At 45.5% G+C, this 26,843-nt stretch overlaps 1 protein-coding gene across 1 annotated transcript; it reads left to right on the top strand.

The window, feature by feature from the left end:
• The first annotated feature begins 233 nt into the window (after positions 1–233).
• PNPLA2 (patatin like phospholipase domain containing 2) lies at positions 234–21,716 on the top strand. Its single transcript, NM_001303209.1, is given in 10 exon segments — positions 234–434; positions 13,011–13,243; positions 13,418–13,483; positions 17,170–17,379; positions 18,244–18,304; positions 19,205–19,372; positions 19,794–19,926; positions 20,588–20,680; positions 20,683–20,709; positions 21,445–21,716. Coding segments are annotated over 10 exon segments (1,443 nt in total). The 5' UTR covers positions 234–247; the 3' UTR covers positions 21,710–21,716.
• Positions 21,717–26,843: the final 5,127 nt, after the last annotated feature.

Here is a 26,843-nt window from a genome sequence, read left to right as displayed (position 1 = left end):
GCCTGGGCCTGCGGAGGGGCAGAGCTGAGGGGCGGCGATGTCGCCGCCCCTCAGCTCTGCCCCTCCACAGGCTGGAGGCGGGGCGCCGTGCCGGACCGCCCCATATAAGCGCGGCAGCGCAGTGGCTGCCGGCGGCTGCGTGCGTTCCGCTGGCCGCAGTTTTTCTCGCTCTCTAGCCGGCCCGCCCGCTGACGGGCCGTGGGATGTGAGCGGTGCCCTCCGGCGTTCCCGGGCCTTTTCGTAGGCCATGTTCCCTTTGGACTCCGCTTGGAACATTTCTTTCGCCGGCTGCGGCTTTCTGGGGGTCTACCACATCGGCGTGGCCAGCTGCCTCCAGGAGCATGCCCCTTTCCTCGTCGCCAACGCCCGGAAGGTGTACGGGGCTTCGGCCGGTGCGCTCACCGCTACCGCCCTCGTCAGCGGCGCCTGCCTCGGTAAGCGCCCGTTGAACGGGGGGGCGGGGAGTGGTGGTGTAAAAGCGCGATAGGGTTTGCTGCACTTGAAGCTTTTCCTGTTTATTTTGAGAACAGGAATTGCAGAAAAGCATCTTGAATGTGATGTGAGGGAATCGGCTGCATCTCTTTACTTTTGCGCTTAGTAGAGAAACGAGGGTGAGCTAAGTGAAACCAGAGCTGTTGGCTGCTTGAACTCATCTGTGATCTCTCCAGGGCACTCCTTGTTCCTCAGGGACAGGTTCTAAAACGTCACCTTCATGCAGCTAAAAGTTATCTGCTTCTGTGTGGTGAGGCTTGAACTTTTTCCCCTTAACGTTATGTTTACAGCAGCGACCAATGGAGTGTGGCTGTTGCTCCTGGAGCATACTGGGAGGAAGCTCTAGGCTGGAAGCTCAGCCTGGGGTTTGTAAGGCTGCTGCGCTGCCATGTCAGGCTTTCTCAGGGGTGAGGAAATGGGCAGGCATCCTCTAATCCCTTCTGTTGGGGTCCCTTTGCTGATAGCTGCTGGGATTTGGTTGTTCTGCTAGCTGCTGCTTGTAGTGGTGAGCTGACTGCACAACCTGCTCCTGAGCTGGGAGGACCTGGTGTTAGACTTGCAGAGGTGTGGCACCGACATGAGACAGGCTGAAGGCACTGCCCGAACCCTTTGGCTCAGACACCTTTACAGGGCTGAGCAAGTCTCTTATCTTGTCTACCTTGTTTTTGCTATTTATATATCCGGAGCATCCACAACCACCCAGAGGGCAACACCCAATTACTTGTCTCATTCCCTTTGTGGTGTAAAGAGAGGCATGAAAAAGGGGATTGAATAAGGAGCCATTTTTAGGTAATGTTTACTGCTCCCCTCACTGCAAAAATGTTGTTTAAAGTCAGCAAAGGCATGGATTTTGGCTACTCAAATTATGCCTCAAGTTTGAGTGCTCTTGGGCATTTTATTTCTATTTTTTTTAAGCTCGCCCGTGGTTGGCACATGTCTTACATAAAGAACAGGTGACTTCTGAAAGTAAAAGCAGATGATGGATGCCCAATTGGGGTCTGGTATTGCTGCACTTTGTCCCTTTTATAAGCCATTCTGACAGTACAGATTGCAGCTGAGGTCCAGAGGTTGGGGTGAGCTCATAGGGAAGAGGAGGGCAGAGGGGAAAAGGGAGGTACAGCTGCAAACTGTTCTAGGAGAGCAGTTCTTCTGTTGGAGGGTCCTGAGTGGACCTGTGGGCTTTTTAAAAAGCCTGTGGGCTTTTTAAAGCTCATGGCAAATCCTGCTTTGCTCTGCCTAATGTGCTGTCTATTGAATTGGAGCACTAAATATCATCTCTGAATGGGTGGCAAGTTTTGCTTATTTGGCTGTGTGTAGATAAAGGTTAGTGCTTTCCTCTATCTGTACTTGGTTGTGATCTTAATGCAAAGAAATACTTTCGGAGGAGGAGTGGAAAAAGTTTTTCCTTTAGCGTTTTTTCTAGTTTCCATCACTTGAGACCCTGGCCAGAGAAAACAAAAACTGTCTTGGACTTTAGAGTCTATGATCCCACTTTGTTTCTTATCCAGTCTTTCTTTTCTGGTCTCTGTGCCAGTCCAGCTTGCCTCTGAGCTGATTCTGACCTCACCCTGAACTGGGAGCACTTTGCTGTTGTTTGCATGTGGCAGTAAAACTCTACTGTGGGCAAACACTGAAGTGAATGCCCTTGCCAAATATTCTGCAGCCTTGATTGCTCAGCATAGACTTTGAAGGCACATTTGAGCACAAGTAAGGGAATATTGGACATGAATATTAGCTAGGCAGAGGACCTTATTTTGAAATAAGAGACTAGGAGATATTAATAGTCTGCTATGACCTCACCTTGCTCATGTTAAGCACTTTACTACTAGTTATGGGGCACTGGTATTAATTCTTCAGGGCTCTGCCAATGGTGTTGACCTGTATTTGAAGTGTTCGCTCTACCTTTGATATTATTGTTTCCAGTAGCAGGAAAATGCATTGTTTTCTCCACTAGAATAATCTGTGTGGATGTTGGAGTTCATTGAGCAGTCTCCGGTGTTTATAAACATGTTAGTTTTTTAGCCCAGAGGCTTATCTGGGAAATGGGCTTCTGTCAAGCCTGCTTCTTCTGGGGCTGTTGGAACCCAGCGAACTAAGAAGTGTGCCTGTGTGTGCCAAGCAAGTGAGAATTCCTTTCCTGTTGGACTTTGTGGTCTTCTCCTTATGCCTATGTCATATCCTGCAGCTTTTCACAAACTCTTTGCCTGGAGCTTACCCTTAAGACTAAATTCTGAAGTTGGGGGGCCTGGGTGAGTAGATCTGGCTCATGTGATGTGATAAGACTGTCCTTTTCCAGTTGCTAGTAATGTTAAAATACGCTTAATTTTGGGTTCCAAAATCTTTCATATGAGAATAGGGAGGTATATTTTTGTTAAGGGCCTGGAATGATCTCACTTCATTGAGCTGCATGGGATTTGGCATGCTTGCTGTGGAGGCATAATGCCTGGTATGAATTATGGGATGCAAACCTGTAATCACTAAAAAGCTGTTTTTGAGCTGATACTTGGGCCCTGGGCTGTGCTTGTGGTGCTTGTGACTCATAGTTAACCAACAGCATCTCTGCTGTCTGTGCAGCACGTGAGTATTGTCCTGTACTGCTCTCTTCTGAAGGTGGGGAGGACTGCTGAATTATGCCTCTATTGTGGGAGAAGAGGTGGATTCTGCTATCAGAGGCAAAGCTGCCTGTCAAGCCCCCATCTGTGGGAGTTAGTCCTGAAGAGTGAATCAGCCATCAGTGTCAGCAAAAATAGTAAAGCAAGCCGTGGAGATGCTTCTGGAACAGAAGGGAGCATACATCTGCTAGGTAGAGCAGCATTGTTTGAGATGCTCTTGAAAAGTTTTCCATAGGTTGTTTACAAACTCCTGTTTTTTTTCTTTTCCCTTAGTATCTCAGTCAGGAGCAACCTTGTCCCCTGGTGAAGTAACAGTTATTTGATAGTCAGGCTTGCTTGTCACCTGTCATCATATGACCACCAGGAAACTATGCTGCTGAACTGTAGGAACTTTTTCTATTGAGTAATGGAGGAAGGATGAGGAGGGTAACCCTTTCTGTTACCTTTCAAAATTGAATTGTACTGCTATCAGTGAACTGTAGCAACATCTTTCATTCTGAAATTACTTCTTGTGCATGCAAAGCCTTAAAAGCTGATCACAGAGGTTATTTTCTGTGTGTGGAGTCTAACATCAAATCCCAGATTGAGGGGAATAAATCAGCTTAGTTTCTAATGAGTCCTCAGAGTAATGCCAGTGTATGCTGGCTAGAGCATGAATCATGAAGTCTATTTTGGGGGAAGCGTGTTTGATGCTGCTGTGACTGTGGGGAGGGATCTGTAGATCTTCCTAGGTGCGTGAGGGAGACCTCCATAGTGTGTGGGAGTCAAAACACAAGTCCCTTCCTGTATCTCCTGCAAAGGCCTTAGCTGGGAAGAAAGTTCTACTGAGCTCAGCAGCCCCAGTCCAGTCAGTTGAAGAAGAGATACATGCACGGAGGCACAGAGCTAATTCTCCACAACTGTACCCTCCATGAAGTGGGGGTGAAGTATTCACCAGCATGGCTGAAGATACATTTTTTTTTCTTAACTTGGCTGCACTTGCTTTGTTCTATACTTGAGAATGACCATGCAAGGGCTGGGGAAATAGTAATTTCATTCAGCCAAGCTCTGCTGGCTGCGTTGTTCACTGGCCAGCACTTTCCAAGTGAACCCTCTGTGCTTCTGCACGTACTTCCGTTGCCCAACTCTAATGATGTCTCTTTCTTTCTGCTGCGTGTTCCTGTAATAATCCTCTTCCTCTTGATACACTGCAGGTTCTTTGAGTGGACCAATCGGTTTTGGAAGCCTTAGCATTTAAAGGATTTAGTACCACTTTCACACTGGAGGCTCTGGCAATGTCTCTGTACTTCTACTCCTGGGAATTATCTAGTTTACAATCCTGAGACAGAGGTGGCAGCTGGTGTAAATGGATCAAGGATCCTGTAGCATATGTTAATTATAAGACTTGCTCTTGATGGCTTATTTGAATGCTGCCAATTCAGGGCTGGGCCCGGTGAGAAAGTTATTTTGGTGTATAATTCGGCAGGGTGTGTGTAGATTCATCCTCTCCAAGTTATGTCATGCATGGAGAAAGCTAGAGGCCTGTCGCAAAGCGCAGGGGAGCTGTATCACTTTAACTAGCCTAGTGGTGTTACATAGTGGGATTGGTTAAAAATTTATCAATGGAAACAAACTGGCCATTAAACTATTAGCCGTGCTTCTGCATATAAGATGTTTGGTGTATGTGAGCTTCTGGTGGATGTTGCTACATCTGTCTTGCTGCCTTCCTTGCTTCTGCACTCTCAGCCTTGCAGGAAGGTTTGTGTAGGGTCCCATCTCTCAGAAGGGTCTGTGCAACCTTCTGTAGTCGATTCCTGTCTTGCTTACAACCTGAGTCATCTTGATGCTGCTGGGGGGACTGCAGCTGACATCTGTGGATGAAAGGTATGTAAATCCCCAGACATTCTTGTCATGGAATGCAGCCTGCCTTGTGGTCTGTCTGACATTGCTTCTTCAGTAACCTTCATCAGAACAAGATCGCTGCTTGAAGACTGCTTTGGAGCAAGATTTCTTGTTCCCACTGTCTTGCTTGGAAAAATTGAGGGCTGTAAGGTGACACCAAACATGTCTGTATGAGGTGGAAGGGCGAAGCGGGCACAGTGAGCAGCCTGCGTGGAGGTGCGTGGGGAGGTACTTGGCATGAGGTGGAGCAGCTGGCTAACAGTGCAAACATGTGGGAGCTGGTCACGATGCAGGCTCAGAGCCAGGAGTGGACTTCAGAGCCATTTCTCATTTTCTGCCAGGACTCGACAGTGCTCTAGCAGCCACACAAGTGTACAGTGAGAAAAGATAGGGAGGAGGGAGTAAGGCTGCCCTTTGATGGCAGAGCCTGTGTGCAGGAGTGCATTCAGTTACAGTTAGACTGAAAACCTCCAGAAGCTGTATATAGGCCTAGGTGGTGATGTGCAGTGCTTTGGTGTTGGTGAGCCAGCTGAGGGTAGTTGCTAGTGCATGGTAAAGTAAAGCAAAGCTGGAGTGAAAGCTAATTCTTCAGGCTCTAAAAATAGAAATGAAGACTCTTCCCTCTGCTTTTGGTCTTAATGGATCTGTGGTGCAGGTATTTGGCAAGGCAAGCTAGCTGAACCTTGCTGGCATTTGTCAGCTGGCAGGAAAAGCCAAGAGGCTTCTCTACTGTCATGTAGCACTACTCTCTTCCCTTCCAGAGCATCTTGCTCCCAGTGGTACTTCCACTGTCAAGTGGAAGCGGTGCACTATATCCTGAGGTCTGTGTTGCTGATCTGCAAACAGACCATGACAAGTAAGTGTGGTGTATAAAGTTGTGCTTGTGAGTGATAATTGCTCCTTCTGCACCAATTCCTGTCCAGAATAACAACCACTGGAGGCTTTGTGGTAGTAGTTTTCATGAGGATAAATAAAGCAAGATGTTCACTTCTGTGCAGGACAGAGGACAAGTGCTGTGTGAGTGTGAAATAGCCTGAGTTTGGGTCCGTTTTTCCCCCCTTCCCTTCACGTGCTTTCCTTCACTAGCTTTTTCTTGCTGGGTACTTTTTCAAAAGCAAGTAACCCAAAGCCCAGCGTTGCTCTGGCTCATTGCAAATAGTGGGAGTCTCCTGTCACCACGTGCACATTAAGCTGTACTCAAACACTGGCAAGGACTGAAGGATGGAGAAGTACAGGACTTTGAGTTCAGCTTGCCTATGGTCCTGAGCAACTTTTCTCTTCTGTGCACTATTACACCATTTATTTTCTTTCCAAAGCACTGAGCAGAAATGCAATGTTAATCCTTGTATTAGAGAATTACAGTGGAATAAATTAGGCTAGTGGTGATTTCTGTTGTGATTGTGCCAATCAAAAACCCTGGCTGTCTGCCTGACCTGAGCTGCCTCTGGGCTGTTCTATTGATTGTTTCCCATATAGAAGCTGCAGTGTTTTCTGCTTTTCATTGCCAAGGCAAATGCTCCAGTCCTGTGTCGGCAGAAACAAAATGGGCTTTGGTTTGCAGGATGTCTGCTAGTTAGTTAGATTTTGCTGTGTCAACATTAGTGCCAATGCAGCAGGACAGTGTACATGAAAAATTTCTTGTCATCTGCACCCCATATCCAGGTTGTGCCAGTAGTGCTGGTTTATCTATCAGCTGGTGCACAAAAATAACTATTCCTCTTAAGGGAAAAAATGGACTCCTTCTGTTCAGGGCTTATTTTGATAAATACAGAATAGCCCTCTGCTTTTTTTCCCCCGAGTTTTACTTGAAGTGAACAAATGTGTTAATGAGAGGCTTGTGCATCTGAAGCAGTTGCAGTTGACCTGGATTTACTTAGCCCTTCTGCTGCAGGCTGCACCTTGGTGCTGTTTGTAGGCTTAGCAATGCTATGCTCTGAATATCTGGGCCAGAAATTGTGGGATGAGCCCTTCCTTCAGCATCTGCCTCTGGCTGCAAGAGCTGGCTCTACTTGAAAAGCTGTCTCTGTGTCTCCACTTGCCCTACCCGTAAAGTGAGAATGTTCCTTCATAGTCTGAGAGGGATCCCTGGGAGTTACTCCAGTATGGGCATGAATTGGTGCCTCTAACTCTTGAGCAAAGAGAGAGAGACCATTATTTGTGGCCAAGTTTTTTAAGGAATCTCACTTGCAAAAGAGTTCACTTGTTTAGTTCTGTAGGTAAAGCCCCAGTAGGAAGGGTAACCTGGCACTGGGAACAGCCAGTTGTATGAGAGGGTTGCTCTCAGACTAAGGGTGTGTTGTGGGGACAGTTGTGTCTACTGCCTCTGCCTTGTCAAAAACAAAATCTCCTTCTTGTATCTCTTATCTGAATCTAACTCATCAGAGCTGCTTCTTGTCTGATGGCAAAATAGTAGAACAGAAGGAATGAGTGAGAACCTTAAATGTAAGTAACATAAATATAACTCGGATCAACACAAATTAGGGAAGTAGCCAGAAGAACAGCTTGTTCTGGTACGTGATGTTTCTCAATATTATTATCAGCTTGTGGGAAGACATGCACAGATGTGACAAGAATTGCTGCCTGTAAATGTTACTGTGCTAGCTGCCTTCTCCCAACCTTAAATATTTAATAAAGGACAGTTTTACTTTGTGTTAATTAGTGGGATAGATGCAACTTCTGGCAAATAAGGAGTAGTTCCCACCACCACCAATGCTTTTAGACATTTTTCTAGGATTTCAGCCAGAAATTGAGAATCTGTCTCCAGCTGTAGGATGCGCACCACCTGAAAATGTCTCACAAGGGCAGCTCCTAAGTTGTTCTTATTTTCTGGAGGCGTTAATTTATCTTTTTCATCTCCTCCTTCTTCTCACCCCCTTTGACATCTTCCAAGTACTACTGATGTGTTGAATGAGAACCTGACTACCCAGGTTGGCTTTCTTTCAGTCCATGTGAAGATCTGTCTGGTTCTTGTTCTCTTGGGGCAATGGGTAGAAACCAGTTTGCTTCAGCACGAGCACGAAGCTCAGCCGGAGTTGTCCTTAGATCACCACTGTGTTGCTATCTGCTCTTCCTTCTGCGGAGCAAATGGGCATTCAGAGGAAATATCTGATAAAATTGTCTCAGTTAATTATTTCCTAGTGGTCAACTTGCAGACTTCTGGTTCAACGTCTCTTGCTTATAGCTTAATGTTTTTAGGCTGGTGATAGGATTGTGTTGTAGTTAAGACTGTATCATCTCCTGGGAGAGGCTGGGCAGGAAAAGCACATGTTGCTCACTCAGGATTCAGCAAAGAGGCAAGAGCTGCACAGACTGAGCTGGAGCAGCTTGGGGATTGGTACTCAGGATGAACATAGGACAGTTCTCCTGAATTCTGTGCTCATGACTAGAGGCTGGCTGTTAGCTGTTCCAAGGATGAGTTGCTGGAACAGCTGAGGTAGCAGCAATGAACATGCAACCAAACTAAGTTAGCCTTGTGGGTGGTAATGCTGGTAGATTCCTTCTGACTCTTAATCCTAAATTTGGGACCAAGCAGGGATCTATCAGTGTGAAACTCAGGAGTTCCAGTTGTGTGAAGTTGCTGCCCAAGTTGAGAGCAAAATTCCTTGAAATTTTTGGGGCTTTCCTACAAAACATCTGGGCCAAGCACCACACAAACCTCACTCTAAACAGATAGCTGAACATGGGCTCTGTGTAACACCACCTTAAGGCAGCTCCAAAATGAGGTCCCTTGTTATGGTACAAAGCAGCTGGCTCCTGTCCTGGAAATCTTGTGGCCAAAATACCTTGGTCAGGCCATTGGGCTCTCCAGGAGTGCCAAAAGCACTTGCACTTTCTCCTAGTTCCTTTCAGAGCTTTAAGTGTCTGTCCAGTCTGGAACCTCTGCTGGGAAATAGGACAGAGGAAAGAGGAGTGGTGCCTTGCTGATGTGTAGGAAGATGTCCAAGTTCTCGTTGGCGCTGGATACAACACAGGTTTAGCAAGAATCTTTGGTGCTGCACAATTCCCTGCCTGCTCTCTAAGTCCAGGCAAGGTACAGCATCTGCAGTCTGGGCTGTGACTTCCCTGTGTGTGCCACCTAGCAGCAGGGGTGAGGATGCATTCCCTGTATCCACCCTGCACCTGGCCATGCTGTCCTCTATTCTTCATCCCTGTTAGAAAGACTTTTAGCTTGCATTCTGTTTACCACTGCTTTAGCCAGGGAGCAGGAATGTCCCTGGCACAGAGGGTGAACTTTGTACTGATGTGGAGCTCTTCCAGAGGAGCTGCTCGTCGGAATGACCAGAATGCCCCTCTGCCTCTTCAGCCTGTTCTGCTCCTATTTTTGTTTCTTTCTTAAGCTCTTTTTTTTCCACATGAAATACTTCGTGGGTCATCTGTCCTTTTGGTGACTGGAAAATGGATATCAGTGTGACCTGATGTCAGCAGGCAAGCGTTACTGTGCCCTTGGTGCTAAAAGCTCTGCTGCTGAAGAGGTTAGAAGAGGCCCTTCTCTGCTCACCTTCTCCCATAGCAATTGACGCCCCACACTGCATCCCATGGGAGGTTCCATGGGATGTTTAACTCTTGCAGTAGCCTTCATCTACATGTGCCACACAGAGCTGAGGTAGCCTTTGCCTCAGATCTCATAGCTCCAATTAAAGGTGTTTCCTGCAGCACCACATCCATTTTGTGATTGCCCTTCAGCTCTTCTCTCCCTGTGGGGCAAATGAGTAGCAGACTCCTTTGGCTGATTGTTTTTTGTATACAGTGATAAACAGTACATTCTGCTGAATGCCTCCGAGGTTAGAGAAGGATAATTTAATCTCTCTGGGTGGAAGGTGAGCAGGCATACCTAAGAATGCAAGGCAGCAGAGGTTTTGAACCGGGGTCATTTTAGAGTTGAGTGTGTCTGGGAATGAGAGCCAGTTCTTGAAGGGAACTGGTCTTGCCAGGTCAATAAGCTAGTGTGAAGCTCTTGATGTAACTTAAAAATGAAACGTGAACCAGCAACTGCCTGCAGGTCTTTTTGCTTGGGTAGCTGTAACTTGCTCTTTCTAGCTACTGCAGGAGGGTCGCAGGCTGAGCTTCCAGTTGCTCTGGCCTTTCTTACCCAGCAGGTGGTTCAGGACTCAGCTGTCTGATGCTTCTGTGAATTGTCACAATGAGGAGGAAGGCCCTGCAGTACTCAGGCTTGTGGTTAGCCATGCGTGCTGGGATGGCAGTGCAGGAAGGGAGGGGTGTAAGGCGATGTGTCTTTTCTGCTGAAAAGATTCCTTATATAGATTTTTTTAAAGAGGAATAATGGTTTAGTAAATCTGGATGAGGATAAATGTTGGATAAATTGTTGAATAGGAGTAGGATGTTTTCCTTGCAATCAATACGAACTATTAGAGATTGTCGGTGTTCCTTGCAACGTACCTCAGAAGGGAAAAGAAATTTCATGTCGGTTTTCCATATGACTCTATATCCTGAATCACCAGATCCATCAAAAACTGTGAAAGACTTTTTCTATGGACTGGAATCAGCACTGGGCTAATCCTGGTAAGAGCAGACAGTTTGTGGCTGACCCCTGCAAGATTTCTTTCTCTGTTTCCTCTCATTCAGCTGCTTCTCCTTCTGGCAGGCTATTTTAATCCCATCCCTACCACAAAAGTTGTTCCAGGAAAACCAGCTCAAATTCTGCTCACACTCTCACCTCTTCTTTCTTCTCCCATACTAATTTCCAAGAGGGCTTGTCATCTGTCATAGATTTAGCTATATAAACTTGACTCCTTGGCTGAACCCTCAGCTGACCTCATTTCCAGGAAAACTGGTGGTGCTGCGGATCACTCTGTGCCTCTCTCAGCCTTGTGTGCTATTCTGCATTCAGTCATTCAGTTTTGGTGTTAGTGAGCTAACAAGTCCAACAGGATCACAACTGCCCTTAAGCTGAAATACCTGAAGAGCTGCTGCTTACAATCTGTTTATATGCGCACATAAAAAACACCCAACGATACCCAAGATATTAAAGAAGTGAAATTGCTGACTAGCAGCCATTCTTATTCTGTCCTGTTTTCCCATGTCCCTCCCACACCACTTGGCTGTGTGATGATGGTTGAGCAGGTAGCTGCAACTGAAGTTCTTCCTCAGATGTTGAGACAGGCTGTTTCCTGGCGCATTTAGGTCTTCACAATTTTCTTCAGCAACTTCCAGCTCAGACTTTTGCTCAGATATTAGTCATAAGCTCCATTTTATTGGGGTTGTTTTCACTACCACTATCAAATCTTTCTGCAGGCAGGGTTCTAAGTCTGAAGGCATGTTTCTTTAAGGACCGGCTCCTCGGTCACCTTCTCAGTGCAGCTGAGTTTCTTAGGATCATGGGGCCAAGGTGCCAGACTTCTTTTTGGCTCTGTTGCACGCTCTTTGTTCACCTTGTAAGATGCAAACATATTGTAGGGATGTAGTGCTAATGTCATGCTGCTCGTAAGCTGACCCCACAGAAATGGGTTTACTTAGTGTTAGGAAGAAACTTGAACCATGCAGCTACTATCTGGAACAGGCTGGGCTCAGTGGCTTACTGCTAATTGAGTAAGTAAGATCAGAATTAGGCTGCTAAACGTTACTATAGGAAAGAGCAGAAGACTGGGATTATAGTGCTAAAAATTGCTTCAAAGAAGGGAACTTGGATTTTCTGCTAAGTTGCTACCTCACATTACCTAAATCCTGACCCCAGAGTTTCTGGTCATGGCCAAGGGTCTCATTCTGAGCTTGCTTGAGCTACTGGTGTTGCTGGCTTTCCTACGCACAAAATCACGTTCCCAGGCTGCGTTAAGGGAAAACATGTTGCTGGCACACGTGTATTGCAAAAGAATGGGATGTGTCAATATTGTGTTGAGGATGTTGTTTCCCTTATCTCTGTTTATTAACCTAGGTCTAACTTGGCTGTGGTCGCAGGGTTGGGGAGGGAAGACAGGAAAACAGAGAGGTCTCTAGTCAATAGAGTTGGCTTGAACTGATAGCAACTTTCATCTTTGTCCAAAAACCAGATCTCAGTTTGATTGCAGGGAAGATTTGTGAAAACATGGCTGTTTTCTTTCTGTTTCTGTGATTCTTCTCTTGATACTTTTCTCAGATATATAATAACTACATCTCTGAGAGTGCAGTGATTGCCTTGTACTCAGTGGAATGCTTTGTATCCCATTGTGACTAGGAGATATATGGGGAGGCATCTGACAGTGTGTGCAAAGGGCAGTGTGCTGGGTGTGGAGGGTTTGGCTTGGGTTGGTGGTTTTGTTTTGTCCTTTCCCTTCTTTCCTACTGCAGAGCTGTGGTACTCTTGCCAGATTGAGCTCCCAGTGACCAATGGGTTTAGCAGCTGCCTTTGCAGCTCGGTCACTGAGGGAAAGTGTAAAGCAGGCATGCCCTTGTGAATCCTGCTTCCCCACAGGGCCTGTTTCTAGTGCTGTGAAGTAGGGCACAGAAGAGACAGGGCACCAAATCCTCTCTAAATCACTGATTGCCTAAAGGATCATAGTGTCCATTTTGCTCACCTGAGATGTGATTGACATTGCCAGCAGAGCTGTGATGATGGATCACTTGGAAATAAATGATATTCCAGTTTGCCTATAAGCAAAAGTGCCAGTAAATGGCGTCTTTCATGTCAGGAAAAAAAGAGGATGTTTTGGAGTGGATTTAGCCATAAGCTCAATTGCAACAGCAAAACACCAAAATAACCTCGTTTTCTGTGTTAGTCTGTCTTTCCACCAGCCCTCCATTGTTCATTTAAACAGGACCTCCTGGAAGAGCACCTTATCCAGGTGCATATCATCATCCTTGGCTTAACAGAGCACGTGTGAGATGAGGGTAGCTGTTTGCAATGCAAGTTTGTGAGTGCCAACACAGCTAGCTTCTGAGAGTCAGTAACTGTGCCTGTAGTAGCCACTTCTCTTGAGCTGTATCAGCAAATATGGAGAAAAGCATAGCTGTGTACAAAACTTCTCTATATCTTATTTTGTGAAAAAGGCTGATTTCTTGCTACCATTTCATGGTGCTTTTTTCTCATTACAGGTGAGGCTGGTGCCAGCATCATTCGAGTGTCTAAAGAAGCACGAAAGAGGTTCCTGGGTCCACTTCACCCCTCTTTCAACTTGGTGAAGATCATTCGGCTCTGCCTGTCCAAGACTGTGCCAGAGAATGGGCATGAGGTGGCAGCAGGACGCTTGGGTATTTCCCTCACACGAGTGTCTGATGGAGAAAACGTCATACTGTCAGACTTCCATTCCAAGGAGGAACTGATCCAGGTGACTTGAAGCTTATTGCAGAGGGCTGGGCAAGAACAGCAGATTGTTTTGTTTTGCATTTGTCTCCAAATGTCTTTCATGATGTGGTATAAATCTCTGTGTGTGTCCGTACGATGCTCTGATTAACTCAGTAGGCTTTGATGTCATTCTTATGTGGATCTCTTTCTTCTTCAGGCCTGTGTCTGCAGCACCTTTATTCCTGTCTACTGTGGGCTGATACCTCCAACGTTGCGTGGAGTGGTAAGGCTCTTAAAATATTTCTTCATTAAATTACGTACTAATGAATAAGACAACAAATACTCAGTTTGGGCAATCCAACTGCCTGTTACCTAGCAGCAATTATCCTGAAGAAGCATTAGAAATTCCCAAATAAATAACATTAGCAATGGATATGCCTTGTTTTCAGGTCCTGCAGTTGGCTAAAATGTCCTGAAGTCTGGTGGAAGTAATTTAAGTGGTGGCTGATTTAGTAGATTTAGTGGACAGTTACTATGGCTCCTTGGTGAAACTCTCCAGCACTGAGGCTCTATCCCACTGTTCACGTGGAAAGAACTTGTTTCCAGGATAGAAGTGTGTTCCTTTCCTACAAGCCTGGCATCCTTTGAAGAATTTTCACAACTGGTGCTGTTAGCAGGCCTCTTTTCCATGGTGCTCCTCATGTCCTTCCTCTCTGAATGTTTTATCTGCAAGTGCTCTTTTTAATTTCCTGTTTAAGGAAGCGTCCAGAGCAGTTTCTCCCTTTTGTATGTTCATGTTAGAAATGAAAATGCTTGAAAGCTGCACAGGGCTGGAGAATCTTTGTATATAGCAGTAATGCCTAAGCTGAGCTTGGACTTCTATTGTGGTGTGTGAGGTAATGCACTGCAAAAGGCAGCTTATTTGCAGTCTAACCAGTTGAAAGGAAAAGCTGCTGTTCACATCTGTGTGTCTTGCTTTCTCACAAAATAAGCTGATCAAGATGCCTCAGTCTGACAAGGTATCAAATCTGTTAGGTGTCCTACAAGTGAGGTCGGTTTTGCTCCTGCATAATATGCAACTAGGCTGTTTTTATATTGTGTAAGCATGTCGAGCAGAGAAATGATCTAGAATAAATGATCAGTGTCTAGCCCTTCAAAGAAATGACAAGATCATGCTGGTTTGGCATTTGCTCAACAGCTACAGTCTGGATTTTTGTCCTACAGCTGGTGGGAATGTAGCAGTGGCTCTTGCATAAGACCTCTTTGGTGTTAACTGAGGTGCCTGGCTCAGGCAAAAATCACAAAATTCCCAAACAGTGTACAGCAATCGGGTTATGAAATTAGCAGCTGCCCTGGTGTACCAGGGAGTGAATTCTCATGTGAAGTTTCCATGTGGGTAAAGCCAGGGGCTGGGGGAGGGTGGGCACGGGTGTGGGATGAGAGGAGGAAACTAATTTTTATCTCTTCCCCAGAAAGTAATGACACTTTCTATTTTTGAAAGTCAGTATGGTGAGGTGAATGGCTAAATTAGATAGGGCATGAACTTGGGAAAAGGCTTTGGAATGGGACTACATGGTTCTTAGCACAACTAATGACTATTTACCACAAAACAGAATGGCAAGCCAACTCAACTCACAGGTATCTGTTTTCAAGGCAGTATGTCTGTGAAAGTTACAGTGTCCTTATCAAATTCATTCTTTTCCCTCCTGTTTTTCCAGTGTTTGCTTTTTGTAACTCTAGCCTCCTTATGGAGGGGATGATGAAGGTGAGTGGGAGGGAAGGAGAAACGAGTTCTTAAGTACTGAGGAACTAAAGGGTCAGTTACTGACCTGAAAACATGCTCTCTAGCTGTGACCTTTCAGTGGCATGTTGGTGAGATAAAGCTTTAAAAAGGGTAGAAGAGAGGTGGCTGTTCTTGTTGAGTGCAGGACCTGGGGATGGGGAGGACTCAGTAAGAGAGTGAAGCTGGGGACCTCAGGAATAATCTCAGACTGTGGGCTGTCCCCAGGAGTTGCTGCTTACACCTGCAGGTAGGTTGAGGCTGCAGCCAGTGGTGCTGATGCTGCTCGTGGCATTGCAAGAGACTGTAGAGTGGTCAGCCTTGGATTGGCGGGAGGTTCAGGTAAATCCAAAGAAGCACTGGCTGACCTTGAGTAAGAAGCGTAAACAGTGCTGCTTGCAGAATGGTGGGCCAGAAGGCAGGGTCTGAATGTGTGTTCCTTGATTTCAATGCAGGCTTTGGCTGCTAGCTTTATTGTAGACGTCTTTCAAATAACATCTGTTAGCTTCTGCTGCCACCCTCTGGAAAACTTATGTTTCTGCATCCTTAGCACAGGCTAGCTTTGTCTCAGCTGATTGGCCAAAACAGCTCATCTCTGTCTTCTTCAGGCAGAGTGAAAGTTGCTGTTTCCAGCAGGATGCATGTGTCCTTGAGTTCTATCTCATCCTTCTGCCTTCTTCACTCTCCAAACCCAGGTAACGCAGGAGCCACTGACCGTGTCTGTCTTGATACCATGTTTGGTGAACAAGGCCTGACATGGATGAAGTGCTCCGTGCTATGAGTTAACTGTGGTCTGTAGCCTACGACAGGAATTACAAGCCACTTCTCTTAAACATGTACATAGAGGTAGCCCAACAGTTTAGTTTGCCCTCTAGAAGCCCCCTGTGTAGTCCACTCTGATCCTGTTGCTTGGATGGGAGCTGAATTCTTCTAGCTGCATTTGCACACTTGAAGTCCAGGAGCATATGAACTGTTCATCAGGCTCTTACAGCTTACTTGGAGAGGTCTCAACATGTGTGCCTTTCAGAGAAAGTGGCAGGCACCTTCCAGGCAAAGCAGACAGTGTTTTCCTAAGTTTTCCCTAACTGTTCCATGATTCCGTGGCTGTGCAGTGGTCAGCCTGCCTGATAAGTGAGGCAAAGCAGGGTGTAGAATTAAAGTACGTCCTTTTCTGGTCAGCATTTCCCTACTTTGTTGGGAATCAGCTTTCCCTTTTGCCTGTTCAGCTGCCCAACCAGTGGAGAGCTAGGTGTTATAGCTGCTGCTTCAGGGGCTTTGTAGCTAATGCACACTGATTTACTTCTGAACCCAGCCAAAGGAAAGATTTTTAGACAGCAAACAGATCAACTCTCCTATAAAACTAATCATTCTCATTTTTATCAGAGATACACAAGAGCTCAAGTCTTGTTTCTGCAAGGATCTCAAGCTTGCTGCTCTCTCAACTTGACCAATATCTCCATCTTCTCCATATTGCTTGCTCTGTCAGAGCCCTCTGATAGGGATTCTTTTGCTCAACTCCTTGTGCAATTATGGTACATTAAAGAATACTTGGAGTACATACTGCTGGGTTTGTCCTTCCAACAGGAGGAATGCAACTGTTTACAGTACGTATGTACAGAATGTTCTCTGATAAGAAAACCTGAGTCCCTCGTACTCTGTTATCACACCAAAGCTAGTGGACCATAAATGCGTACCCATGTGTTGGAATTGCTGCTTGATTAGCCTCCTAGCAACAAATAAAGTGCTTTCCTTCTTAGTTAACAAACTGGGACAGTGGGGACCTGTGTTTGAGCTATTCGTTTTGAACACAAGTAAAAATGTCTCTCTGTGGCAGTGTGACAGCTGAGATTAGTTTGCATTGCAGGTGGTTGTTGGTGTATCATAGTGTTGAAATGAACAGAGATAGTGTTGAAACCCAGTGGCAGATATAAGTCAGCAATCACACAAGTGAATTTTGCTTTTGTCATTGAATGCTTGTGGTCAAAACACTCTTTCCTAGGAGGAAAGGCACATAGCAAAAGGAAACGATAATCAGCACAGTGCGTTGTCACTGCTTCCAACTCTTCCAGATCTGTTGGATGTTGTTCATTCTTTCCCAAAGTTTTTGGCACAGATGTGAATGGGGACACAGAGTAGAAAAGCTTGATCAATTAGAAGAATTAAGAGTGCTTCATTTCTCTTTATTTCAGAGATATGTTGATGGAGGAATTTCTGACAACTTGCCACGATACGAGCTGAAGAACACAATCACGGTGTCTCCATTCTCAGGAGAGAGTGATATCTGCCCACGAGACAGTTCCACAAACATGCATGAGCTGAGAGTCACCAATACAAGCATTCAGTTCAACCTTCGCAACCTCTACCGCCTCTCAAAGGCCCTCTTTCCTCCAGAGCCACAGGTGAGATTCTTGGCAGTGTCAAAACATGGGGAAAATGGTTAGACGCTAACTGTTGTGTGTACTTGAGCAGAAGATTGCAGACACTTAGTTTTCTTTTTCTTTTCCATCTATTTTTTTTTGCCTTGACATTTAGCAATCCAGTGACTTGCAAACTTTGAATATCTGCACAAAATCGTATAAGTGCCTTGCTTTAATTTTGCTACTGGAAGATCTGTAATATGTTCAAGAAGATTCCCACATGACTCTATGAAGTGGCATTTGCCAGGAGGCAGAGCCACTTCTAAACAAGGATCTATCAGCTCTCACAACTAACATGCTCATGAGGGTTTTTTTTTAAGGTCGTGCTATAGATACCAGCTCAAAGCCAGAGGCTGTTTCTCCTAAAAAGCACCAGTAAAGCAGGTGGCATTGTTAACAGTTTTACATGCTTCTGCTTCTGAGCAAATGCAACGTTAGACCTGGCATTTGGGCACAATAAGCATGCATCCATATCCTGAAATGCTTGCCCAAGTTTTATTTGCTCCTTCTTCACTAGTCTTAGCTGGCTTTGTGTGTGAGCACAGCAGCACTTCCTGGTGTCTACAGGGAAGTATTCTGGGCTGCTTGTTGGAGTGACTTCCAGACAGCTGCCCATAGCAGTGTCAGCTCTAGATGGGGAAATGAAGTGGCTGCAATTCCAAGCTTCTATTTGGTATCATTCCAACTTGAATTCTCAAGTGATTCTCATATCCAAAGCCTTCAGGTTACACCTCTTATTCATGCTCAAAGCAGGACAATTTCTCTCAAGTCAGCACTTAGCTGAGTGCTTGCTCTGCCCAGCTGAACAGCCTCCAAATGAATTGCTTTTGCTTACCTCTGCCACAGGTGCTGCGGGATATGTGCAAGCAGGGCTATCGGGATGCCCTGCACTTCCTGAAGAAGAATGGTAAGGCACTGAGTGTTTGTGGGGTGTGCTGAATTGCCTCTTTGGTGCCAGGCTTTGTGACCTTGCCGAGATTAGTTAGTGATGAGTTTAAAAGGTGGAAGGATAAAACTGATCAAGGAGCATGCTTCAGATATCTGAATATGGAATTTCCACTTATAAGGATATTTTAGCTCTTTAGGACGCAGAGATGGACTAGGTACCTTTTCATTGCAATACAGAAGGACCCTGACTACACTGGGGAAAGAGCAGTGGCTTTGGCACAACTGAGTATTGAAGTTATGTAGTGTGTTCTTAGTGTTATGCCAACAGAGGTGTAGTGCCATTTGGAGTGTCAGCCGATAAGCCCGTGCCCTTCTATGTGCAGCTATGTGCACCTAAGGAGGCAGAGCAGTGCAGAGTGCTGGCCTGCCCCCAGCAGCCCCCAGGGCATGGCAGTTTGACGCTTTTGCAAATCTGATGTTCCAGCCCTGGGCTTCCCTGCCTCCCTGAACAGCTGTTGCAGGCTGAGGGTGTTTGATGCCACCTAGTGTCAATTTAGAAGACCAAACGCATTTGTTTGCTTCGTGGTATGTACTTGACTGGGATAAGAGCAGTCATGCAGCTCTGGATTAAGCTGTGGGAGGGGAATGTGAATTGGTTGCTGGTGAAGTATGTAGCAACTAAACCCTATGAAACAGCCCTCTGTAGTGTGTGGAGGGGAAATGTAAGAATTTCTGGCAGGGGAAAAATGATGATCGTGTTAAAGCAGTCGGATTTCTTACACATTGTGGTAAGCCTTGCAACAAAAAAGAGACAGGGTGTTATGTCCATCTGTTTGGAAGGTGGGTGAAGTGAAGAGTGATATTTTAAGTTCCAGGTAAGAAAGAGTAGCTAACTTGTATAATCTTTATCACTTCTCAGGTCTCCTTCACCTTAATCGTCCAAGTCCTGCTGGTCCTCTCCTTGCAATAGAAGCCCCTCCAGGAGAGAAGAAAGAGGAAGAAAAAGAAGCTGAGGACCAGAACAACACTGCCCTTGCTGTCGTTGAAGACCACATATTTGAACACTTGCCTCCCAAACTGAACCAAGGTATGGTCCAAAGGAAGAGAACCTTGGCCGTTTTCATGTGCTGCCTGGTCTGTATCAAAGGACTGCTAGGATGTGGGTCTTGCTTGTTGGTATCTGGGGATTGAACACCTGCTGGTGCTTAGATAAAGTAAGAGCTTGGATATGAAGGTGTGGAGGCTGAACTGGGAGAGGGTGCCTCATTTGACACTTCTACACTATAAGGCAAGGATAGGATCTTGATACCTGTAACATTCAGGAGCTCAATAAAACTACAAGTTGCCGTTCCTCAGCTGTGCTCAGAATTACTACTCTAAGCAAGACTTCATTTAAAAAGTGGAAGGTGAGGAGGAGTGACTACCAGGCTGGGTAACTTAAGAGATACTACAGGGAAAGGGATAGTCCCACTCAAGAGAGATTCAGCCATGTTCTTTTCTATCTTCAGCTCTTTTGGAGGCTTGTGCGGAAAGAAGAGGTCTCTTGACTGGTATTAGCAACACGCTGCCTATGCGTGTGGCCACTGCCATGATGGTCCCCTACCTGCTGCCTCTGGAGTCTGCTGTTTCCTTCACTGTCAGGTGTGCCTTCAGCTGTTTCCTCTGGTGGTTTTCTATCTAGTGCAGCTGAATATTTAATGTGGCTGGCGGAAGCAGGATCTTTTCTAATACTGTAGTGCCAGAGTTCCTGGGGAAGGAGTTCATGCCGCTTAACAAACATATGCAAAAATATTCCTACCTTCATATGTAATTTAGCTGCAGCTAGTACTTCCAGCTTGAAGTAAGATTGCTGCATGCTGGAACTTGCCTTAGAAAATGATATATTTTGGAGTCTGGATGAAAGCTTCTTTACTAGGGAAGCAGAGGTGAAAATGAGAATCTCATGAGATGTGACACTTCTGAAGTGAGGGGAGAGTAGTCCTGTTGCTTCCAGCTCTACACTTATGCAGCTGGAAAGGCAGGTCTGTCAGATGTGTTCTTAGTACAAAGTATCCTGTGGAAGGCTTCTGGAAGGAAATGGTTTGTGATAGACTTAGGTTGGGAAAATATTCTGTTGCTGTGCGGAAGGCACAGATGCAAAGTGTAAAGAGTAAGTCCTGCACTATTCTCATCTTTCATAGCTTCTCCCATTTACTTTTATGAGTGGTAGTGTAAATGACCTGTACAGTAACTGCCACTAAAATACTGTTTTCCTCCTATCCTTTGTACAGTTCAACTGATGTTTGTCTCCTTCTCTTTCCAGGTTGCTGGAATGGCTTCCAGATATCCCTGAGGATATTAGATGGATGAGGGAGCAAATAACTGAAATCTGCAACTATCTTGTGAAGAAAGCCAAAAGAAACTGGGCAGCCATCTTTCAGCCAGGTATGGCTGATTTCCTCCAGAGCTCTGCCCTGTAGGGGAACACTCAATTTCCCTTTCTACCTCTGACTTCTATGGAGTCCACTCCTTAACTGTTTGGTAGACTCAGAACATGGTCTACTTCCCTCTTCCCATTACAGGGCCTTCATAATGAAGCTGTTAGTAGAACAATAGATTAGAAGATGTATATCTAATTGTAATATCCTAGCTTATTCTACTTTCCTTTTGTGGAAGACAGCTGTGATGTTTGTCAGTCCAGGGTCCCCAGAACAACGTCCCTTCTAAGGGTTACTTGAGCTCAAATGACTTTTTTTGTCTCAGGACCTAAGCTTGCTTTGGAGTGGGAAAGCACTAGAGTGGCAAAGCACTAGAGCGGCCAAGAAATATCAGAGGATTTCCCAAATGTGGCAGAGTGCTTTGGATCTGTGTGTGGGTGTGTGCCTTGGCACCAGCTTTTCTGAGCTCAATTCCCTGCTGTAAGGCTGAGGCAAGACTTGGATGAGAATAAGAAAATATTACAGTAGTAGGCAGAGGGTCCTAGCTATGATTCAGATCCTAGCATGAGAAAGTGATTCTTCCTGCAAGAACTCATGATCTGAATAATTGAGAGATGCGAAGGACTATGGCTGTGCAGCCAGTTAGTGGTGAAATGGAAACGTCTCTGCAGTTCTGGAGCTCTGGTCTCGTGACCTGCTCAAGCTGTCCCACATACTAATTCTTTGCATGTCTGTCTTTCAGGCTTTACTATCATCTTGAGCTTGGTGGGCCCCAGAGCCTGCCAATTTCTTCAGCATCTCCTTGTGGTGAAGCAATGCCTATATGGATGAGAAGCAACCGTTCCCTGTCTGATGTCATGCTGAAGTGGGAGGAGTACCAGCGTCAGCTTGTGATGGGCTTACTCTGCATCAATGTGGACATGCAGGCATCCCTCTTCCCTTGGGAAGGATTTCAGATGAAATTTCCACCTTTGGACTGTGCAAAAGAGTGCCTGCCACTCTTCTGAGCCTGCTGTGCTGGGGGGGTGGGGATGGGTGGGAAGAGAAACAGATACAGGGTGAGACCAGTCTTATCCCTTGGCAGCAGGCTGCCCTGTGCTCATGAATATGCTGCAAAGGGGACTTCCCAGGATGGAGACTGGTGGAATTGTCTGTAGCCATTTGTTGCCCACTGGGCTGGGTAAGTAATCTGTGTCAAAGGCACAGAGGCTGATCCCTTGCTCTAGACTTGTGTTGAGGCATGGCCATGGCCCATAGCCATGCTGATGCTGATCCAGCTGGGCTATCCCACATAATGCACTTTGAATTGCTGTTGGCTTTTCACCGCCAAATAATCGGGATGTAGATGATGCTCTCAAGTTCACGTAGCTTTTAGCTTCCTTTGGCTCTGAGCATATTAATCTGTTTTTTCGCAAATCATCTGACATCCCTTAGGTCTTTGTGCTGCTGAAAGATAAGTAGTCTCTTGCCAAACCAATGCTCCAAATCTCCTTTTGATTTTATTCTTCGACGCTGGATCATTGTCTTTGTCCCTTAACTGCATCCCCACTGGAAGCCAGAGCTGGCCCTATTGCAGAATGCACTGGGGCCACAGAAATGTAGAAAAGTAGAATGTTTATTCTGGTTTATATTGTTGTGGACTCTCCCTGTGTAATTTCCATTCTGATAGAACTTTGGCAGCTTGAACTTAGAGTGTTAAATGTCATCGAGCTTATTTTAAAGCAGTAACTAAGGCTGAGCTTTTTTCTTTGAGGAGTTTGAAGCCTCATTCTTGTCACTGTGAATGGAATTAGTGTGGGGTCACACTGGAAAAGCTCAGCCCTACTACATCAGGATCAGTTCATCAGTTGACAGTGAGGAAGGAATGTGAAGTGCTTATAGGAATGTGAGATTGTATGGGTCATGTTATCTTTGAGAGATTGGTGGTAGAATGTCTGAAAAAGTGGCTGCCTTTGGCAGGGGTTGGGCTTCACTCATTAAGGGACCATGCAACGGAAGGAAATTCCAAGTGGATGCCACGTAAGAATGTCAAGCTGGGACTTAACTCTTTTATTTGAGGATTTGGGATTAGAAAGATTCAGGTTTGCAGTTATATCAGCCTCACAGTTTGCCTCTTGTGTTGTGGCTCACTGGTACAGCTATGCAGCTGTCTATAGCAGGAGCACAAGAAGTGGAAGTGAAATCAGGAGTGCTGGTGCATGTGCCAGCTTTCTTGGAACTGACTGTGCTTGTCTTGTCCCTTAAAAAGCTGGAGCAGGTCTGGATTCTGCTTTATCAGTAGCAGTCTACTTGTGACTTGCTGTGCAGAAACATAAGCTCTCTGCTCTTCCCAGGATGAGATGTGGCTTCCTGTGGGGTTTGCGTGTACTTAAGTCTTTGCACTGTGACACAAAGCCAGCTCCTGGTATCTCCTTCTGCAGCCCATCTTGCTGCATGAGACATCTTCTACCTCTCCTAGCACAAACAGTATGTGACTGGCCAAAGCCCTCTCTTCTGGAGAGTTGCACAGGGTGTCTGAAGCTGGTACATAGCCTATATGTGGAATAGTAATTTATAATAGTCTGATTTCTCCCTTTGATTTAAAAAGTGAAAATATGCTCAGAAATTTTAATAGGTGGAGAAGGTAGTGACTGTACTTAGTCACATCTCCACAGGCAGCGTGGGTGAGGTGGTGGGTGCTGTCTCCCACCAGCATAACTGTGCCCTGAAGAGGTTTGAGTACTTGTAGCAGAGACTGATTAGCATCAGAGCACTTCTTCACCAGTGGCTGTTGCAGTCTGGGAGGCAAGACAGTGGGCAGCTGTGATGCTGATGCTGTCTGTGAGACACCAGACCAAATACTAACTTGTGGCTGAGAATATCAGCCCACAGTCCTTCCTGAACATAGCTTACCTTGTGTAACACAAGGGCCTGCATAGTTTATGAAGTAGGCCTGCACTTACAGTCAGATTTATTCTTAAGCTTCACATAGTTAAGGCAACTATGGTGTAGAGGAATCACTGTGGATGGGAAGAGAAAAAGAATATAGAGGATTCTGAAACCAGATTGGGAATATAGGATTATAAAGCATATTGGTCTTGTATTTTTGTTTTTTCTAAAGCTTGTGGGACAAGCTGAATGCCATAAATGTAGTGAAGGTGAACCAGCAACCAACTACTGTCAGTTTGTGACAGCAGGATATGTTTGAGATAAGGTGTTTGTGATTTGGTGTGAGTGCTTATTGTTTTCCACTGCTCTGGGCTACCTTCTTAGTTTGCTGAATGTGCATCTCCTATCCCTAATGTACATGGAGCAATTGGAGAGAATGTGTAGCTGTTTGGTGGCATGAAATTAAAGCATTACATCCAGAAGTAAAGCCAGAAGGGTAAAGCCAGATGAGGAAACCTCGTGCTTAGAGGCTGCTGCCCTCTTGGCTCTGCCTATTTGTGTTAACATATGGGTGGAGAAAAATGATGCAACTATTTTTATTTTTTCCTTCTTCCTGGACTGGTAAAACCACTGACTGATTTATGTAAACCACTAAACTGAACCAAATTCTTTTGGCAATAGTACATGCTAAGAAATTGCAGTTTGGCATCCTCAACCCCTGCTTTCCTCTTGTGTATCATACCCAGCTGGGCTGGTGCCACTGTCTTCCAGTGCTCTGATCCAGAAGGTTTGCTGATTCTGGTCCACACATTTCAGCGGAGTAACTGCTGTGGCTGATAAAAGGTCTGAATTTCATTCTCTTGCACCTCATCTGTTGTTAGCTCCTTTTTGAGATGTTAATATAATAAACTTTTATGCACTGCTGACTTTAACCACAAATCAAAGCCTGGCTTTAAATGTAAAGGCCTATCGCTTCTGGGAGGAAACTCCTGCTTTCCCCATGCTAATTTGCAGACTGTGGAAGGATACTTGGGAAAGTACCACTCTCTCAACCCTCTTTTGGCTTGTATTCCCAAGTGGCTGTTGTGTGACAGCTTGTTGGCTTTGTAGATTCAAGCTCAGATAAAGGAAGTGATCTGTCAAAAATAAATACCGCACACTGCCCTCTGCTTCCTTAGGAAAAGTTTCATGATTTCCTTGAAGTTCTTGCTGTATCTTTTTGTACATCAGCAAACTAGAAGGGGAGAATGTGTGGTTGGGAAGCCTGCTGGCAGTGGCCAGGGCCTGTGCTCTCTTGTATGTGGTATTTAAGAAGTCAAGATCCTGGACCAAAAATTCATCTTGCAGCCCACATCTGAAATCTTTATAATATTCACTTGAATTTTGCAAGAGTTTCAACCCTTGCAGTTTCTGTTGTTTCATTTAAAAGATCTGTGCATTCAGGAATCCATTTTCTTTTTCTTCTTCCTATGATACAGATACTACTTGCTGCTTTTAACATGGCTAAAGATCAACTTCTTGTGCATCTAACAGTTCCCTAACCTGTACAACATGTGGTTCAATGCTGTGCACAACAGTGTGTATCGATGGCATGCTCTGTAAACCCCCATGCATGTGTGGTGTGTTGAGTTTGGTTTGCTGCCTGACCTACTGTTAATAGTTCCGCAAGTTGGTTTTTCAAGGGGTAGGAGGAAATGCTTCTGAAGACTGTCAGTAGGACTTAGGAAATGCTTTCTCGTGACTTCCTGGGTGTACCTGCAGCACTCAGACTAGAGAATAAGAGGGTGTTGCCATCTGTCAGCTCTGGGGTTCTCCTAAGTTCTTAGATATTTACCACTCTTTTTGTCCATTTTAAAAATCTAATCTAGTAATCCAGTTTCCAAGCTTTCACTCCTCTTGAGAGAAGAGCTGTCACTTTTGCCAAAGTAGTTGTGGGAGAAACCCTGAAACTCCCTGCATGCATTTGTGTCTGTTTTCCTTATGGGTCCATTTCTGCAAAGAGTAGGTGTGGTTGGCAGTGCTGCGTGTTGCCAAAGTTCGAGGGCCTTGCCAACAGTTCTTTCCAGCAGTTTTCTCATCTTCCCCTTAAAATGATGAGAGAATAGACCACCTCGGTTGGTCGCCACACCAGCCATTTAGTTTGTGCCAAACTCACCCTGTGCCTTCACAGTGGGTTCTGCCTGCCCTGCGTCCCTGCGGTGTCTGCCTTTCTGAATGCACCAGCACTTGTTCCCTCTTCTCTTCCTCCTTTCCCCTTGCCCACCCATGGGACACTTCTCTGCTCCCAGTCTGCGGGACGGTCTCTAACTGCATCCATCCTGCTGTGTGGCTGCACCTCAACCCTTCCGCAAAGGGAGATTAGAAATCTAACTTGGAAATAAATACCTGTTTCTTAAGGGGTTTTCTGTTGCTCTGGGAAACAGCATCTAAAGCAGATTTGAGCTAAATGCATCCTGGGACTCTGCTGTTGTCACTGAGTTTGAGAAACCCCTGAGGCACACCATGCGTGTGGAAATCCTGTGGAAATCACTGATGTCAGAGCAGCAACTTTACCAGCAATAGCAAGTAATGTTATTTACATAGCAAAGTATTCAAGTAGTGTTCATGGTAATTTTGAAATTACAGTATTAAACCCATGCTTTTTTTCCTCCTGTTTCCTTTTTCTAATGTTTTCTGGAGAAAAGAAGTATTTATTTTGGCAGAAATATATGTTCTAATAAAAACTTTCTCAATGTACTTACCTGGCTGCGGTAGATTGTTTTGCCCTGTAAAGGTACATTAAATATTTCTGACTGTGCTGTATGCCGTGGGTTTGTTTGCTGGGCCCTATCCTGCTCATCTCATTCAAACTGTTCTCAAGGTAAATATATGTCAGCATTGGTAAATGCTGTCGATATGTGCTTGGTGGGGGAAGGGTTGGACTAGATGATCTTAGAGGTCTTTTCTAACCTTAATGGTTCTGTGACTGATCTTAGAGGTGAAAGATGTGAGCCCGTCTATTTCTGCAGAGGATCTGGTTTCCAAGAGGAGCTTAGCAGCGGGCTGGGCGAGGGCAGGTGCGTGGAACCCGTGGAAGGATGCCACGCACATGCTCAAAAGGGAAAGTTTTCCTCCAACCCGCGGCGGTCGCTTGAGGAACTGAACCGGGCCTGCCGCCTATTTCCTCATTCAGGAAACAGATCATACTCAGCTGCTACGAGTAGCGGCCGTTGCGCTGCAAGTTTCTATCTTCGCCACGAATCAGCCCGGCTGTGCCGGCGTCGCCTCTAACTC

The sequence above is a fragment of the Meleagris gallopavo genome, chromosome 5 (assembly GCF_000146605.3).
Source record: "Meleagris gallopavo isolate NT-WF06-2002-E0010 breed Aviagen turkey brand Nicholas breeding stock chromosome 5, Turkey_5.1, whole genome shotgun sequence".
Taxonomy (NCBI): Eukaryota; Metazoa; Chordata; class Aves; order Galliformes; family Phasianidae; genus Meleagris; species Meleagris gallopavo.
Note: the sequence above shows the minus strand (reverse complement) of the source record. Positions and strands in the feature narration are given on the sequence as shown.